This window comes from Rhinatrema bivittatum, chromosome 7 (assembly GCF_901001135.1).
Source record: "Rhinatrema bivittatum chromosome 7, aRhiBiv1.1, whole genome shotgun sequence".
Classification (NCBI taxonomy): domain Eukaryota; kingdom Metazoa; phylum Chordata; class Amphibia; order Gymnophiona; family Rhinatrematidae; genus Rhinatrema; species Rhinatrema bivittatum.
The window spans coordinates 29,786,105-29,799,944 of record NC_042621.1 but is presented as its reverse complement, the minus strand read 5'-3'; the positions used below and the strand labels follow the sequence as shown (position 1 = coordinate 29,799,944).

General features: G+C 43.4%; 1 protein-coding gene across 6 annotated transcripts in view; it reads left to right on the top strand.

Annotated features, from left to right (window-relative positions):
* Window positions 1-11,098, top strand: part of TK2 (thymidine kinase 2) — a 100,572-nt gene extending 89,474 nt beyond the window's left edge. For 5 of the 6 annotated variants that reach the window (XM_029608184.1, XM_029608183.1, XM_029608188.1 and 2 more), the window contains 3 exons: window positions 4,794-4,873; window positions 6,927-7,007; window positions 7,669-11,098. In XM_029608184.1, the coding sequence (XP_029464044.1) occupies window positions 4,794-4,873; window positions 6,927-7,007; window positions 7,669-7,767 (260 nt within the window). In that variant the 3' untranslated portion in view covers window positions 7,768-11,098. The remainder of the gene's footprint in view (window positions 1-4,793; window positions 4,874-6,926; window positions 7,008-7,668) is intronic. The other variant, XR_003857669.1, reaches the window with a different exon arrangement.
* Window positions 11,099-13,840: the final 2,742 nt, after the last annotated feature.

Below are 13,840 nucleotides of genomic sequence, written 5' to 3'. Positions count from 1 at the left end.
GCGCCAGCTGAGGAGACTAGGGTATGCAGCGGCGGTTATCTCCACTCTTCTCAAGGCTAGGACGCCTTCCACCTCCAGGTCCTATATCCAAGCTTGGAAGGTTTTTGAGGATTGCTGCCAGTCCTCATGTCTCTGTCCACGGCGTGCGACCATAGCCCAGATCTGGTCATTCTTACAGCGAGGGCTGGAGAGGGGATTAGCCTGCAATTTTCTCAGAGTTCAGGTGGCAGACTTAGGTGCTCTAGTTCATCATCGGGATGGCCCTTCTCTTGCGACACGCCCGGGCACACCCGGACATGGTCCGGTTCTTGAAGGGAGTAAAACATGTGAAACACCGATTCGCAATTTATGCCCCTCGGGGAGTTTTGATTTTGATCCTTCGAATTCTTGGCGGGCCGCCCTTTGAACCTCTGTAGAGTGCTACCCTCAAGGACCTGACTCTTAAGACAGTTTCCTTGCTTTCCATCTTTCTGCTCGCAGAATCTCGGAGCTGCAGGCCTTGTCACGTAGAGAGCCTTATCTCTGCTCTACGGATCCCAGAGTATCCTCTGGTATCGTACCATCTTTCCTTCCAAAGGTGGTCTCGTCTTTTTATCTGCTTCAGTTGGTGGTACTGCCATCATTCCAGGATGAGGATTCCAAGGAGCTCAGGTGCTTAGATGTCAAGCGAGTCCTCCTTTGATATCTGGAGGTTACTAACGACTTCCGCTTATTAGATAATCTTTTTGTCTTCTGGAATGGTCCCAAGAAGGGGAACTAGGCTTCAAAGACCACCATTGCCCGATGGATGAAGGAAGTAATCTCTACCGCGTACATTGGCACGGGGCATTAGCCCCCAGACGGTATTAAAGCTCATTCTCTCCGAGCTCAAGCAGCTTCCTGGGCAGAAAGCCGAGCGGTCTCTCCGCAGGAATTTTGCCGAGCAGCCACTTGGAAGTCTTTGCACACTTTTCCACATCACTATCGCTTGTATCTTTTGGTTCTTTTGAGTCTCAGGTCATTCAAGCTGGGATATCAGTGGCCTACCTTATTTAAGGGAAGCTTTGGTACATCCCACGGTCTGGACTGATCCTGGTACGTACAGGAAAAAGAAAATTATTTCCTTACCTGCAAATTTTCGTTCATGTAGTACCATGGATCAGTCCAGACACCCACCCTAAGGATTTTGGGGTTTTTTTCTTTGGGTTAATCCTTCAGCTCGACTGTGTAATCATTTCAGGACCTGTTTGGGATTGACTGAGATCCCACATTGCAAGTTTGCCTATTCAGATTTACAGTTTGATGTTCAATTTAGTTGATATTCATTTTTGTATTGATCCATCCAAGGGGTTTTTCTTTGTTGCTTGGATATTCTTAATACTGAAGGTTTACAGAGGGCGCACCAGTCATGAGGGACCGCCCTCTCAGTTTTTGCTCTGACTCCATCTGCTGGAAGGGGGACATAACCCACAGTCTGGACTGATCCATGGTACTACAGGAACGAAAATTAGCAGGTAAGGAAATAATTTTCTTGTAGGAGAATTTTGGAGGAAGCTCCCTGAGGTGTTAGGCTCCTTGGTGAACCATCCCTCAGGTTGAGCCGGGCATCCGGGGGATTGGGAACTCCTGCCTTGTGCTTGCCCACATCGTGCTGGGGGTCCTGAAAGCCAGGGGACTGATTCCCTCAGAGGCCTCTGTCTGTAAGGCCCCGGAATCAGGGAAGTACATCTGTGTGTGGTTTTTGCCTTTGCATCAGTGACTTTAAAGTTTAAATAATTAGATAAATAGATAAAAGAAAGAAAGGAGCAGAAAGGCGAGCAGCTGGTTGCTGGGGGACGGAAGGTATGGCCAGGAGGCAGTGAGTTCTGCAGGCCTGTAGCAGAGGAGGTGAGGCTGCGTTTGTTTTCCTGCGCGTTTCTGGGGGGCCTTGCTGAGGCTGGAGAGCCGCAGTCTTTTCTGCAGCGGCGCCCGGCTGATTCTTCCGCGCTGTGGTAAATGGAGCAGCACAGTTAAGGGAAAAAAAGAAGACCTGCACCAGAGCGGCGACAGAGGCTGGTAGTGTGCAGAGAATTGTGCCATACTTGTGGGCTGGAGTCTACGTGCTTGGATTCTCGCTCCCTCTATCCTAGTCACGCTTCGGGAGAGGAGGGTTCCTCAGCAGGGGCACACTGGGGGAAGCGGATTTTCCCGCCTTTCTGGTGGGACATTGGGGGTCGGTGGCCGAGGGGTCTGGGGGCCCCCTGCCAGGTGGCTGGATCTGTGGAGGGCTGCAGGCAGATGTCCTTTTTAACTAGGGAACCCAGAGATTCCCCTCCCCCATTTTCTCCTGTGTTTCAGGGGGACTCCGACAATAGCCTGGAGCAGGGGAAGGATGGTCCTTAGGGATTTTCGCAGACATTTATCCTCTTGATGCATAAAGCCTTCCTGGCAAGGAAGGGGCCGAAAGGGAAGCGGGCGAAAGTCAGGCCTCCCTTATCCGCGCCGAAGAAGCCGCAGTTGTGTCCAGGGACCTACTGCATCGTCTGGGACTGCTTTGGGCAGAGTTGGAGGTGGACTCCAGGGTTGGGGACTTCATGGATGATCCGCAGGATCTCCCTTTGGACCACCAGGGGATGGTTCCAGATGCTGACATGACTGTGGCATTGGGTGTGGACCCGGATGTAGCTAAGGACGTCCCGGATCCAGATGAAATATCGGAGGGGGATGATCCTCAAGTTGTCAGTTTAGTTAAGAAAGTGGAACTATGCCCTCTTATTCCCCAGGTCTTGGAGGAATTGGGGGTTAAAGTGACTTAGGAGGAGTCGGATAGCAAGGGGGTGAGTCCTTTCTTGGATGGGCTGAGGGCCCCGGCCCCCCCCCCCCCCCCAGTGCCTTTCCCTTACCTAAGAAGATCAGGAAGTTGGGAAGCTATATCCCCTGATGGAGGAGAGTTTGGCGATACTGCGCCTACCAAAGGTGGATGCTGCGTTGTCGGTTACTTAAGACGACCACCCCGGTGGCAGGGGCTGCCGTCTCGAAGGATATGCAGGACCGCAAGTTGGAGATTCAACCAAAGTGGATGTTTGAGGTCCCCACGCTGAGTCTTTGGGCCGCTGTTTGTGCCAGCTTGATGCAGAGGGCCTGTCTGTGTGGGGTGCAGAAAGCACAGGATCCGGCTTCGACAGGAGATGGTGCCCTGCATTCAGCTAGTTTAGAGGCTGGGGTGGCTTATGTAGCCGATGCATTCTATGATTTGGTTTGCACGTCAGCCAGGAGTATGGTCTAGGAGGTGGTGGCCCACAGGCTTTTGTGGCTGTGCAATTGGTCAGTGGTTGAAGGCTCAGCTGTGTAATCTCCCTTTCAAAGGGAAGTTTCTCTCCAGGAAGGATTTGGATCAGCTGATGAAGGGGTTGGAGGAATCTAAGGGGAACAGGGTGCCTGAGGATAAGCGCACTAGTAAGAAGGTGTTCCCGTCTCGAACCCAGTTCAGGGATTCGAGAAGTTTTTGTTCTGGTGGGCAACTGCCAGCAGAAATGGGGGTAACCTCTGTTACTCCCACCAGTTCGAAGCTGATGGGCAATTGCCAGCAGTTCTTTCATGGAGGCTATAGAGGCTCCAGGGATGATGCCGGTCAAGGGGCTGGTGGTGGAAAGTCAACACAAGGGGGAAGCTTGTCCAGCCTTTACATGGAGTGGACCAGGATTAACTAGGTATTACAGGAACGAAAATTAGCAGGTAAGAACCAATTTTCCTTTTCCGATGGAAAGTATATTGTAAAACAAGAGATCATGACTCCAAGGGGGTAGACTCAGGATCAATGTCATGAAATATTTATTCAGGAAAAGGGTGGTGGATGCCTGGGTTGCCCTCCTGGAAGAGGTGTTGAAGGCAGGAACTGTCCATGGAATTCAAAAGGGCATGGGATAAACACAGAAGATCCTTATTGGCTAGGGAATAGAATTGAAGAAATGGGGGGTAACCTCTGTTACTCCCAAAGTTTATATTTCTGCAGGGGGGGGGGTAACCTGCACAGAGAGGCAACTTGCTAGGTAGACTGGATGTCTGCTGTCATTATTTGTTTCTATAGTGCATAAGTGCATATGTGTGTTTGTGCACGTTTGTTCTCACGCTGCAGGTTTATACAGAGCTCTGTTTCAAAAGCTAACTCTGTCCCTCAGCTCTGCCCTGCTCGCCTGCTTTTTCCTTTTTCCACACTTTCAAAAATAGCAGAAAGGAGTTATGAGAGAAAAGTGATAATTTGGATTTGCAGGTTCAGAGATTTCCAAGAGGATGCATGGAGGGGAGGAGAGGGAGAACATTTTAAAATCCAAACATTCCTCTGAAACGCTGATGCTGGCTGCTTTCCCTCCCCCTTTGAATCTGTTCATCTGCAAATGCCCTCCCACTCTCTTTGGACTTCTGCTTCCCTGGCTAGTTTCACTGTTGGGCATGCTGGTTTAACCTGTGCTTCCCCCTTTTGCTTCTGTTATGTCACCCCTGAGTTAAAATGCTGTTTCCTCACATTTACTGACTAGGGCAGTGAACGTTTGGAGTTGCCCACTAGCACAAGCGGTAGCCAAATCCAAGAGTGCCTGAGATAGATACAGAGAGTGGAGATGGATGCAGTAGACAGTGGTAACTGGGCTGATAGAGTGGACCAAGAAGGACATTTACTGTGTAAATTGGGTTATTGTTTGATACTGAAGCTGCTATATGGAGCTGTGTCTCCAACCATCAACTCTCTTCTCATGCCTCTGTGAATCTAGGCCTTGCTCCCTGTGACCTTTAAATCCAGACCAGCCAGCCTTTCTAACCACTGCTGTTTTTTATGACAGTTTACTTACAGACCTCCCCTGAGACCTGTTACAGGAGATTAAAGACGAGGTGCCGGGAGGAAGAGAAGACCATTCCCATGGTAAGAAAATTCTATGGTCGGTCGGTCGGTCACAGCAGAATGTCCCACAGCCCTTGCTGTTTGGGTTTGTTTTGTTTTTTTTTACCATGCAACTTAATGTTTACTGTTGCATATCAAACCTGTGCAGGCCCGGATTTAGGCACAGGCGCCTTTGGAGCATTGCTGCTACTGCTACGCCTCTGCTGGGTCTGCCTGCCAGCCACTTGTCACCTAACGTGGTGGCAGTGTCCCCATCCAGCAGCAACAACTTTGAAAAAAAAGAAATTTAGCCGCCCATCGCCTACTCAAGGCCTTAATGCAGCCCTGCCCCTCGCATAAGTTTCCATAGTAACAGGAGGCCCGAATGGGAGGAGGGGGTGGTGATGCCACAAGGCCTTGAGTGCATGATGGGCAGCTGGAGGCCTCATGCCGAATTTTTTTTTTTTTAAGTTGCTGCTGTTAGATTGGGACGCTGTTGTTTTAGGTAATAAGCAGCCAGGAGATGAGGGAGAGGTTCTGCACAGGGGAAATCTGGTGGCCATCACTCTCCTCTCCACCCTACTTCTCATTAGTTTGAGGGGATGGGATGAAGTGGACCTCTTCTTGCCACCCAGCAGATGGGGGGGGCGGGGGAAAGGCTGGGCGTCACCTCTTCCATCTGCCAATGAGCGCCCAACATGTAAATCCGGCCCTGAACCTATGCATAAATTAAAGCTAGCCAATCTTTCCAGCGGCCCTGAAACCCTGGCAGAGAGCTTATTCACTTCTCAGTTCTTTCATTTTCCTATAGCACCGAGTTTACATTGTGCTGTACACCATTGTCAGTGCAGCGAGGCAACGAGTGGTTAACACAGATCATGGGGGTTCCATAGCTAAAAGGGTGCGGGTTGGAGCTTATCAGTCTGACAGCTTACTGGGGACTCAATGCTGGTTGCAAATTGACAGTGGGTGCTTTATTTAACTTGTGGCTCGGACCACTCCCTGCTCCAATGCTTTATTGGTATTCCTGCTGGAATAAAATCCAGTGTTACGTAAGGTGACAATATTTGCAGCTTATTTTTGGCCTCTTGAGTGATATGCTGAGGCGCTGTGCATTGCTTTGTGCTAGGCCTTCAGCCCCTGAGAAGCTGGACATACAATGATCTTCCCCTATGAGGAAAGGCTAAAGAGGTTAGGGATGTTCAGCTTGAGAAGAGGTGGCTGAGGGGGGATATGATAGAGATCTAGAATGGGTAGATGTGAATCGGTTATTTACTCTTTCAGATAACACAAGGCCTAGAGGGCATGCCATGAAGTTAGCAAGTAGCATATTTAAAACTAATTGGAGAAAATTATTTTTCACTCAAAGCACAATTAAGCTCTGGAATTTGTTGCCAGAGGATGTGATTAGTGCAGTTAGTGTAGCTGGGTTTAAAAAAAGGTTTTGATAAGTTTGGAAGAGAAGTCCATTAACTGCTATTAATCAAGTTGACCAGGAATAGCCACTGCTATTACTGGCATCAGTAGCATGGGCTCTACTTAGTATTTGGGTACTTGCCAGGTACTTATAAGCCTGGGTGGCCACTGTTGGAAACAGGATGCTGGGCTTGATGGGCCCTTGGTCTGACCCATTATGGCAATTTCTTATGTTCTTATGACTTACCTAGACTTAAAGGAACAAACCAGAAAACGAATCCCCATCTAGCAAGATACTGCCCTCTGCCAGCACCCCCTCCCAGTCAGCTAATGCATGTCATTATCTTTTAAAATTTCTGACATTGGCCCAGTAAAAGGTATTATAAACCATAGAGAATCCCATTTTTTTCTCTGGGACTGCTTGCTAGAACTGTTCAGTAATTAGTACCCTATACCTAGTATCCTACACCTCCTTGGAAGTATTGTTGAGTATTATCCTAATGTATTAGTTAAATTATTATTGTTTACAAACTTGTTTCGCCTTAACTTAATTTTGATTGTAAAGCTTGTTGCTAATTTAATGTTCTCTGTAAACCGAGGTGATGTTTGCTAACGAACCGCGGTATATAAAAATCCTTAAATAAATAAATAAATTAGTATTGAATGGGTTTGTATGCAGGAATACTTAGAAGCCATCCACCATCTCCACGAAGAATGGCTCATCAAACAAACCCGCTTTCCAGTGCCTGCTCCAGTACTTGTAAGTCTGTATCCAGTTGTTCCCAGTTGTGCCAGAGTAGTGCAGTGCATTGGGACATTCTCTAGCATTAAGATAATCGAATAGTAAAGCACCAAGCTCAATAAAATACTTTATCTAGTAAAAAGTGAGAACAAGCCACTTTGATGTCTGGATTTGGAGCACTTTTCCAAGTTGATCCTGCTTTAAAATGACCTCATGCTTATTGGATTGAGCTCATGTTCAACAGCCTGGCTGGCAGGATCATGTCCGCCTTTCCCCTCGGATTTAACTGCATCGGTCCATGGGCACAGGAATTATCATGCCACTGGATGGCTATAACCTGCACATGTACGCTTTTTTATGTGCTAAAACTGATGTTTTACCTGGTGGTGGTACTTTTTGTAGAACAACTCAATCAGGGGAATTATTTGGTGCTCATTAGAGGACTTGGCTATAGTTTTTGTGTAAAAAAAAAAAATGTTGGTGTTTGACAGAAAGCAGATTAACAGAAGGTGTAGGGGAACCTTAGTGCTGTAATGACACCCTTACGTCTTTAATGCTAGTATTTTTAATGATCAAGAAGGGACCGTGCATGGCTTCATTTCATTGAGGATTTTTTCAGATTTCTTATTGTACTAATGTTTGCGTTTTGTATTGGGGGTGGGGGGGCGGTATTTTCAAGGTCATAGAAGCAGATAACGACATGCAGAAAATAATCAAGAAGTTCGAAGAAAACCTGGCCCGTATACGGACTCCATGCAATGCACGTCACTGTTTGTAACGCAGGAGGAAGAGCGCTATTGTTCGCTTCAAACTGCTGAAACGTCAGTTCCTGTTAAGTAGTCACAGTAGGAGATTTCTGGTGAGAAAGAACTGGGACGGGCTTGGAAAGACATCTTGTTTAGGCTGTGGGTTTGGCTGATGGAGGTAGTAAAGTGTGCTGGTGCAAAGCAGGGATTGTAACGTTTGGCACTAGGATTCACTTCCATTCCCATACCTGTGCGGCTGTATTCTGCCGCCTTATTCCACTACCATTTCTCTGCATGACAGACCAATGCTGGAATGCTTAAGACTCCTCACAAAGAGGTTGTCCTGCAACCACCACTGAAGTGCAGCACTCCTGTGGGGATGAGGGTGGGCAAATTCCTGCTCTTGGGGGTCTTATTCTAAGTTATGTTTTTTTGCTCCTTAAGAACCTAAATCAGGCAATAAGATGTCAACCTACCTGATCTTTGACTATTTTGGTCTTGGGTCAAACTCTGCTTTTTCATGTCTTAAATTTTTATCTTTTTACCTTTTTTTTTTGCCCGGAACAATGAATTGTTTCCTTTCATTATAACCATATGTGCTTTTCTAAAAACTCTTTTTTTCCCTCTGGATGCGTTACATGACATTAATGCGTATCAGTGCATTGCCTGTGTGGAATCCTAATGAAGATTTGTTCTTCGGTTATCCATGCTGCATTCCTGCATCTGTGCAGTGGATGCAGGGGGCTCTTAAAAGGGAGTAGCCCACCAGGTTATTTAGATGTGCAATAGTGGGAGTGGCGTGTTAAAGAAGCTTTGAACGTCTTAAAAGCCTAATCTGAAAGGAGAATGAAGACTCACCTGATGACTTTATGGCAGTGCTGCTTCTTTTCTAGTTGGGCATGGATGGGGATGCTACAGAGGCAAGGAGGACCATGGTACAACGGTGAAGCCCCCCCCCCCCGTTGCTAGACTCAGAGCATCTGTGCACACTGCTTCCTTGAGAACTCCTGAGGCCCCTAGCAGAGGACCGATGCTTAGAAGGGAAGAGAAAGGAGGTTTAAATAACAGGGCAGAACCTCCGGTGATTGTGAATGAAGATTCATGGTGCCATAGCCCAACAGAGCAGAAGGGAAACTATTGTACCAAATAAAATCAGGATGCAAAATGAAGACCTCATTTTGTGGCCCAAAATTACAAACTAATGAGGTCTACCTTGAACTAGTCCTTGGGAAACGCTGACCCAGTGCCTCCTTTAATTTTCCATCACTTTTAAGAATCCTCATTGCTGTGTTGCATTGATTTAATCATGATTGGGAGTATCTTCTCCCATCACACACTGAAATCATCTGAGAAAGGCGATCATTTTTTTAAATAGCATACTATCTGCCATGGTGTGCAGTCTTGGATGCTAATCTGATCTGGGGGGTATTCCTTTGGCCTCTTTATTGACAAGAGGCGCACTAAGCTTTGTTTATAAAAATCACAAGTCCCACCTGCAAGCCCGTGAATGGTAATAAGCCAAATCAGAGAAGGAATGGGCTTACTTTTATCTGGGTAACATTAAACTCTGCAATGTCAACTCCTGTGAGCACTGGTGCATTGGAAAGTTGAAATATGCACTGATGAGGCAGATTATTTCCTTTCATTTTTTTAAACGAAGTGTGAAGGTCACAGAGCAGAGTCAGCAGTGGATGAAAAGAGAGTTTAATGGTAGCTTAGTTCTCTCATCCCTCCACTGCCATGATATGACATAACTTAACCTTGATGCATGGAAAAAGTATCTCCGAATTCTTGGATACTCATGTCTGGGGTTTAGTTCCCATCAGGGCTTATTTACCTAACACTGAGGATTTATTTATTGAGCCTCAATGGAATCTGCTTTTTTGGTACAGGCATAGAAAGGTAAATATCTTCCTGTTTTAAGCAGATGCTGTGCTTGACCTAGATGATTAGGGAAAAAAAATAAATCAGCAATTATGTATATTTTGCATGAGCAGCATGTGTACCATGGTGAAGGACCAAGTAGTCGATATGAAAGGCATAATCATTCTGATGGAAATGTTTTCAGAAATAGAAGCTGGTGCCTCATCAGCTGTTTCCCTCATAAGCAATGCTTTGGCAGACTGGCTTTGGCCATTGCTGCTTTATAAGCTGGTTTTGCATGTTATGCCTTTTTGAGTGTTCAGTCAGTGGTGGGGGTAGGATAATGCCCCATATCTACTAAGATGTAACTTCAGCCTACATAAACTGATCTTTGTCACCCCAAACTCTTTCCCCTCCTCCAGAATCACGGTGGAGACTCAGCTTTTCGGCATGAATCTCTGAAGTTTTAGAAGGCTCTTTTGTAGTTGAAAGAGCTTGCAAAGCCTTTGCATTCTTTGAAAAGTTCCCATAGCCTCCGGTGGTCCCGCATCATTTCTTGTGGCATTCTGACATGGTCGAGGAGAGCTGTAGCATGAAATAGCAGATATTCCAGGAAAGAAACGGTTCGCCAAATAAGAAGTTATATTTTGAAAAGTTTGTGGCTGACGTTGAAGCTGCGAACATTGCTTCTAACGTGGGATGTTCCCTCAGCTATAAAAGAGCCTTACAAAGAAGATTGGAAAGGTATGCTCATTGGAATGCACAAAAATTCCAAGGACATTCTTTATATTCACTGCAATATTGGCATCATTTAGTTACTGATGCTGCAGAATTTTCCTGTCATCATAAGATGAAAGGATCTGAACAGAAACTTACCTCAATGTAAAGCATTTACCAGAACACCTAAAAGATATGAAATGTGCATAAAACAAGCTAAGAGGATAGAGGGAAAGAAATAAACTGGAGAGTACCTTCTCTTAAACATAATTCTAAACTCCATGTTTTCTGTTTTGTGCATGCAGATTCTCATGTGTAGATCCTGGCATAATCTAAACTTTTACAAGGCATGCATTTTTACTTTACATTGAGACATTTGTAATAGTATACATTGGAACAATGCTATTTAGTTGTCAGGCTGATGACGTTCTGTGTTTTGCTTGTTAGCTGAACCTGCAAAAACATTTGTGGTCAAATGAGCATTTTGTATTGAAACTTCTCTCTTCCTTCTCACCATAAGGGCAACTATTTTTCCTCTGCCACCTCTTCTACAATGCACACTAATGTTTAACCATACGTGCTATTTTTTCAGTAGCGTGCAGTGAAACTGTTTAGCATTGTGTTCAAACAACATAGCATAGATACAGCCATTTGTGGACACTGCTGGAGTGAACCGGCAGACAGATGGATAGCACTAGTCTTCAACCATATTAATCTATAAGAATTTCTGTTTACTGTATTTTGGTTGTCTTTCTTGCATAAATAAAGTGTTTTGAATTGATATTTTATGGGGATTTTTGCCTTTTTGAATTCTGTATTATAATCAAACGAAAAAAAAATACTGACCTTAATTTCAGTGGTTTTGTTAACTTCAGTTGGATTTTTCTTTGTACGGTAAAGTTATTATAAGTTATTGTTTTTGTAATATAGCATTTGTTGGCAGGTAAGGACACCTTGGCCCACCCAGGCTGCTCACTTGCCCTAATCTTTTGTGTGTTAGCTGATTCTACTCTTTCTCCAGTCCAACATTTATTTATTGCCTTTTGATATTCCACAAGGAAAAATTACAAAGAAAGATATGAATCACAGTACATATGTCTTGGGAGAGAGAGAGGACACAAGAATATAAAACTGGGAATTGAACAATGCAAAACTGTATAAGAAGCATTAGGCAGTATAGATGGATGTCATAGGATAGAGAGGATACCTAACAAAATAAACACAACACCTAAAAGTAGAATACTGCAGGGAGATAATGATTGAGGTGTATAAAATAATGAGTGGAATAGGTAAATGTGAATCAGTTGTTTACATTTTCAAAAAGTATAAAGACTAAGAGATGCAATGAAGTTGCTAGATAATACATTTTAAGACAAAATAATTTTTTACTCAGTGCATAATTAAATTCTGGAATTTGTTGCCAGAGGATGTGGTAAAAGATGTTAGTGTAGTTGTTTAAAAAAAGGTTTGGACAAATTCAGAAAGCATAAGTGGACGGGGAAATTATCGACCTTTTGGGATCCTGCCAGGTACTTGTGACCTGGATTGGCCACTGTTGGAAACATGATACTGGTTTGATGAACTTTTGATCTGACCCAGTAATGTAAATCTTATCTGCTTATGTACTGTTTTCCTAGTTTAGGGAAGATACCTAGCAGTAAAATGTGTTGAAATGCAAAGGAAAGCTTGGCTTTATAGCCAGGTTTTTAAAAATTATTTATTTTAAAAAAAACCCAAAACAAAACGGGTTTCCTTGTGCTTTTTGGCCATTACCACCTTTGCTGGTAGGTGATTCAAAATGTCCACTACTCTTTCAATAAAGAAATCTCTCTTCTGAGCTTGCAATATGTAATGGGACAAGCTGCCAAGGAGCAAAGGAGATTTGATTAAAAAACGTTGCATTTGCTTTAGATTCTGTTATTTGTTTAGACATAAACCTGTGATATAGATTTGCATTGGCTGATTACAAAACACTCCAATACAGTGTGAATAATGGCTTTCAGCCCCTAGGAATGTAGATAGATATCTCATCTCTTGGATATTAGCGATTCTGCTCTTTCATTTATGTTATGGTCAAGAAAGAGAACAAAATATATACTTTCTTATGAAAGTATATAAATAAAGAAAAGCCTTATTTTCTTTGTACATCTATTTCAGGTACATGAACTAGATCTTACTGTGTAGGAGTAACCTGCATTGAGCAGCAGTTTTAACACAAACAGAATATATAGATGTTCAAATTGTGCTTCCAATTTCTGGCTCTCTTGATAATTCTCTAAACTTATGGGAAATATATCTTGCTTCTATCCAACAATTACTAGCCCATATGAACTTATCCTTAAAGCAACAGAAAATTAGAAATTTTGTATATTTGCAACAAGCTTGATAAGAGGATATTGGATATTAACAATATGCAGCCTAGGTATGCTATAGCTAACAAAGTAGGGATTTAGGGGTTATCTTAGATAGTGAACTCAATTTAAAGAAGTTTAACAAAAACCTGATCAAAGATTTTTTTTTAAACTTCAAAGTTCTAAAGAAATTGAAAACATAATAATACCCCAATGATTTCAGAACAGTTTTACAAATTTTGATATTCTCGAAAGTGGACTATTGTACTGCTCTGCTCCTGAGCCTTCCACTAGCTGCTATCAGGCCCTTCCAACTGCTCCAAAGTGCAGCGGCAAGAGTTTTAACCAGTACTAAGAAATACGATCATATTACACCCATCTTGAAAGTCTTGAAAGACATACAGAATCCAATTTAAAGTTTTATTTCTGATCCACAAAACGCTCTTTAATGAAAATGTTGAATGGGTCAGCGAAGCACTTCATTTTCATACACCACAACGGAATTTGTGATCTGCTAATATAGGTTTACTTTCAATACCATTTCCCAGATTAGCACATTTAAATATAGTGTAAGAGAAAAAGCTCTTTCCTTAGCAGGTCCTAAATTATGGAACTCCCTACCATCTGATTTATGGCTTGAGTGTAATTTTCAGACATTTAAGAAGAAACTAAAAACCTGGTTATTTCAGCAGGCATTTAGCTGAGCACATATGAAATCACGATCTCTCCCCTGGACATATTTTTGTCCCCGCCTAATCTGTCTTTTTTTTCTTTTTATTACCTTTTAATTTGATTAGTTTTTTACTGTATTGATATTTATTTAGCATATTTTATATACAGAGGTAGAGCAGAGTTGCCTTCACTCCGGTTTACAGTTACAACAACCTGATACATTTAAAGTAATTTAACAGCAAAACTGTAAACACTGGTATAGAACAATAGCATATAACTGATTAAGATATGTATTTAGGTACTAATTGATGTATTATATTTGAATTGATGTATTTTAACCAACTCTGCTATTTTTTGTATTTAAATTATGTGAACCGGTATAATGCCGTACGAATATCGGTTTATAAAAATAAATAAATAAAGCAGAAGTGGGATCTCGGCATCAGGCTTTCAAGAAGGGACCATGGCTAAATCTCAAATTTCAGTGAGCATGTTTTTGAAT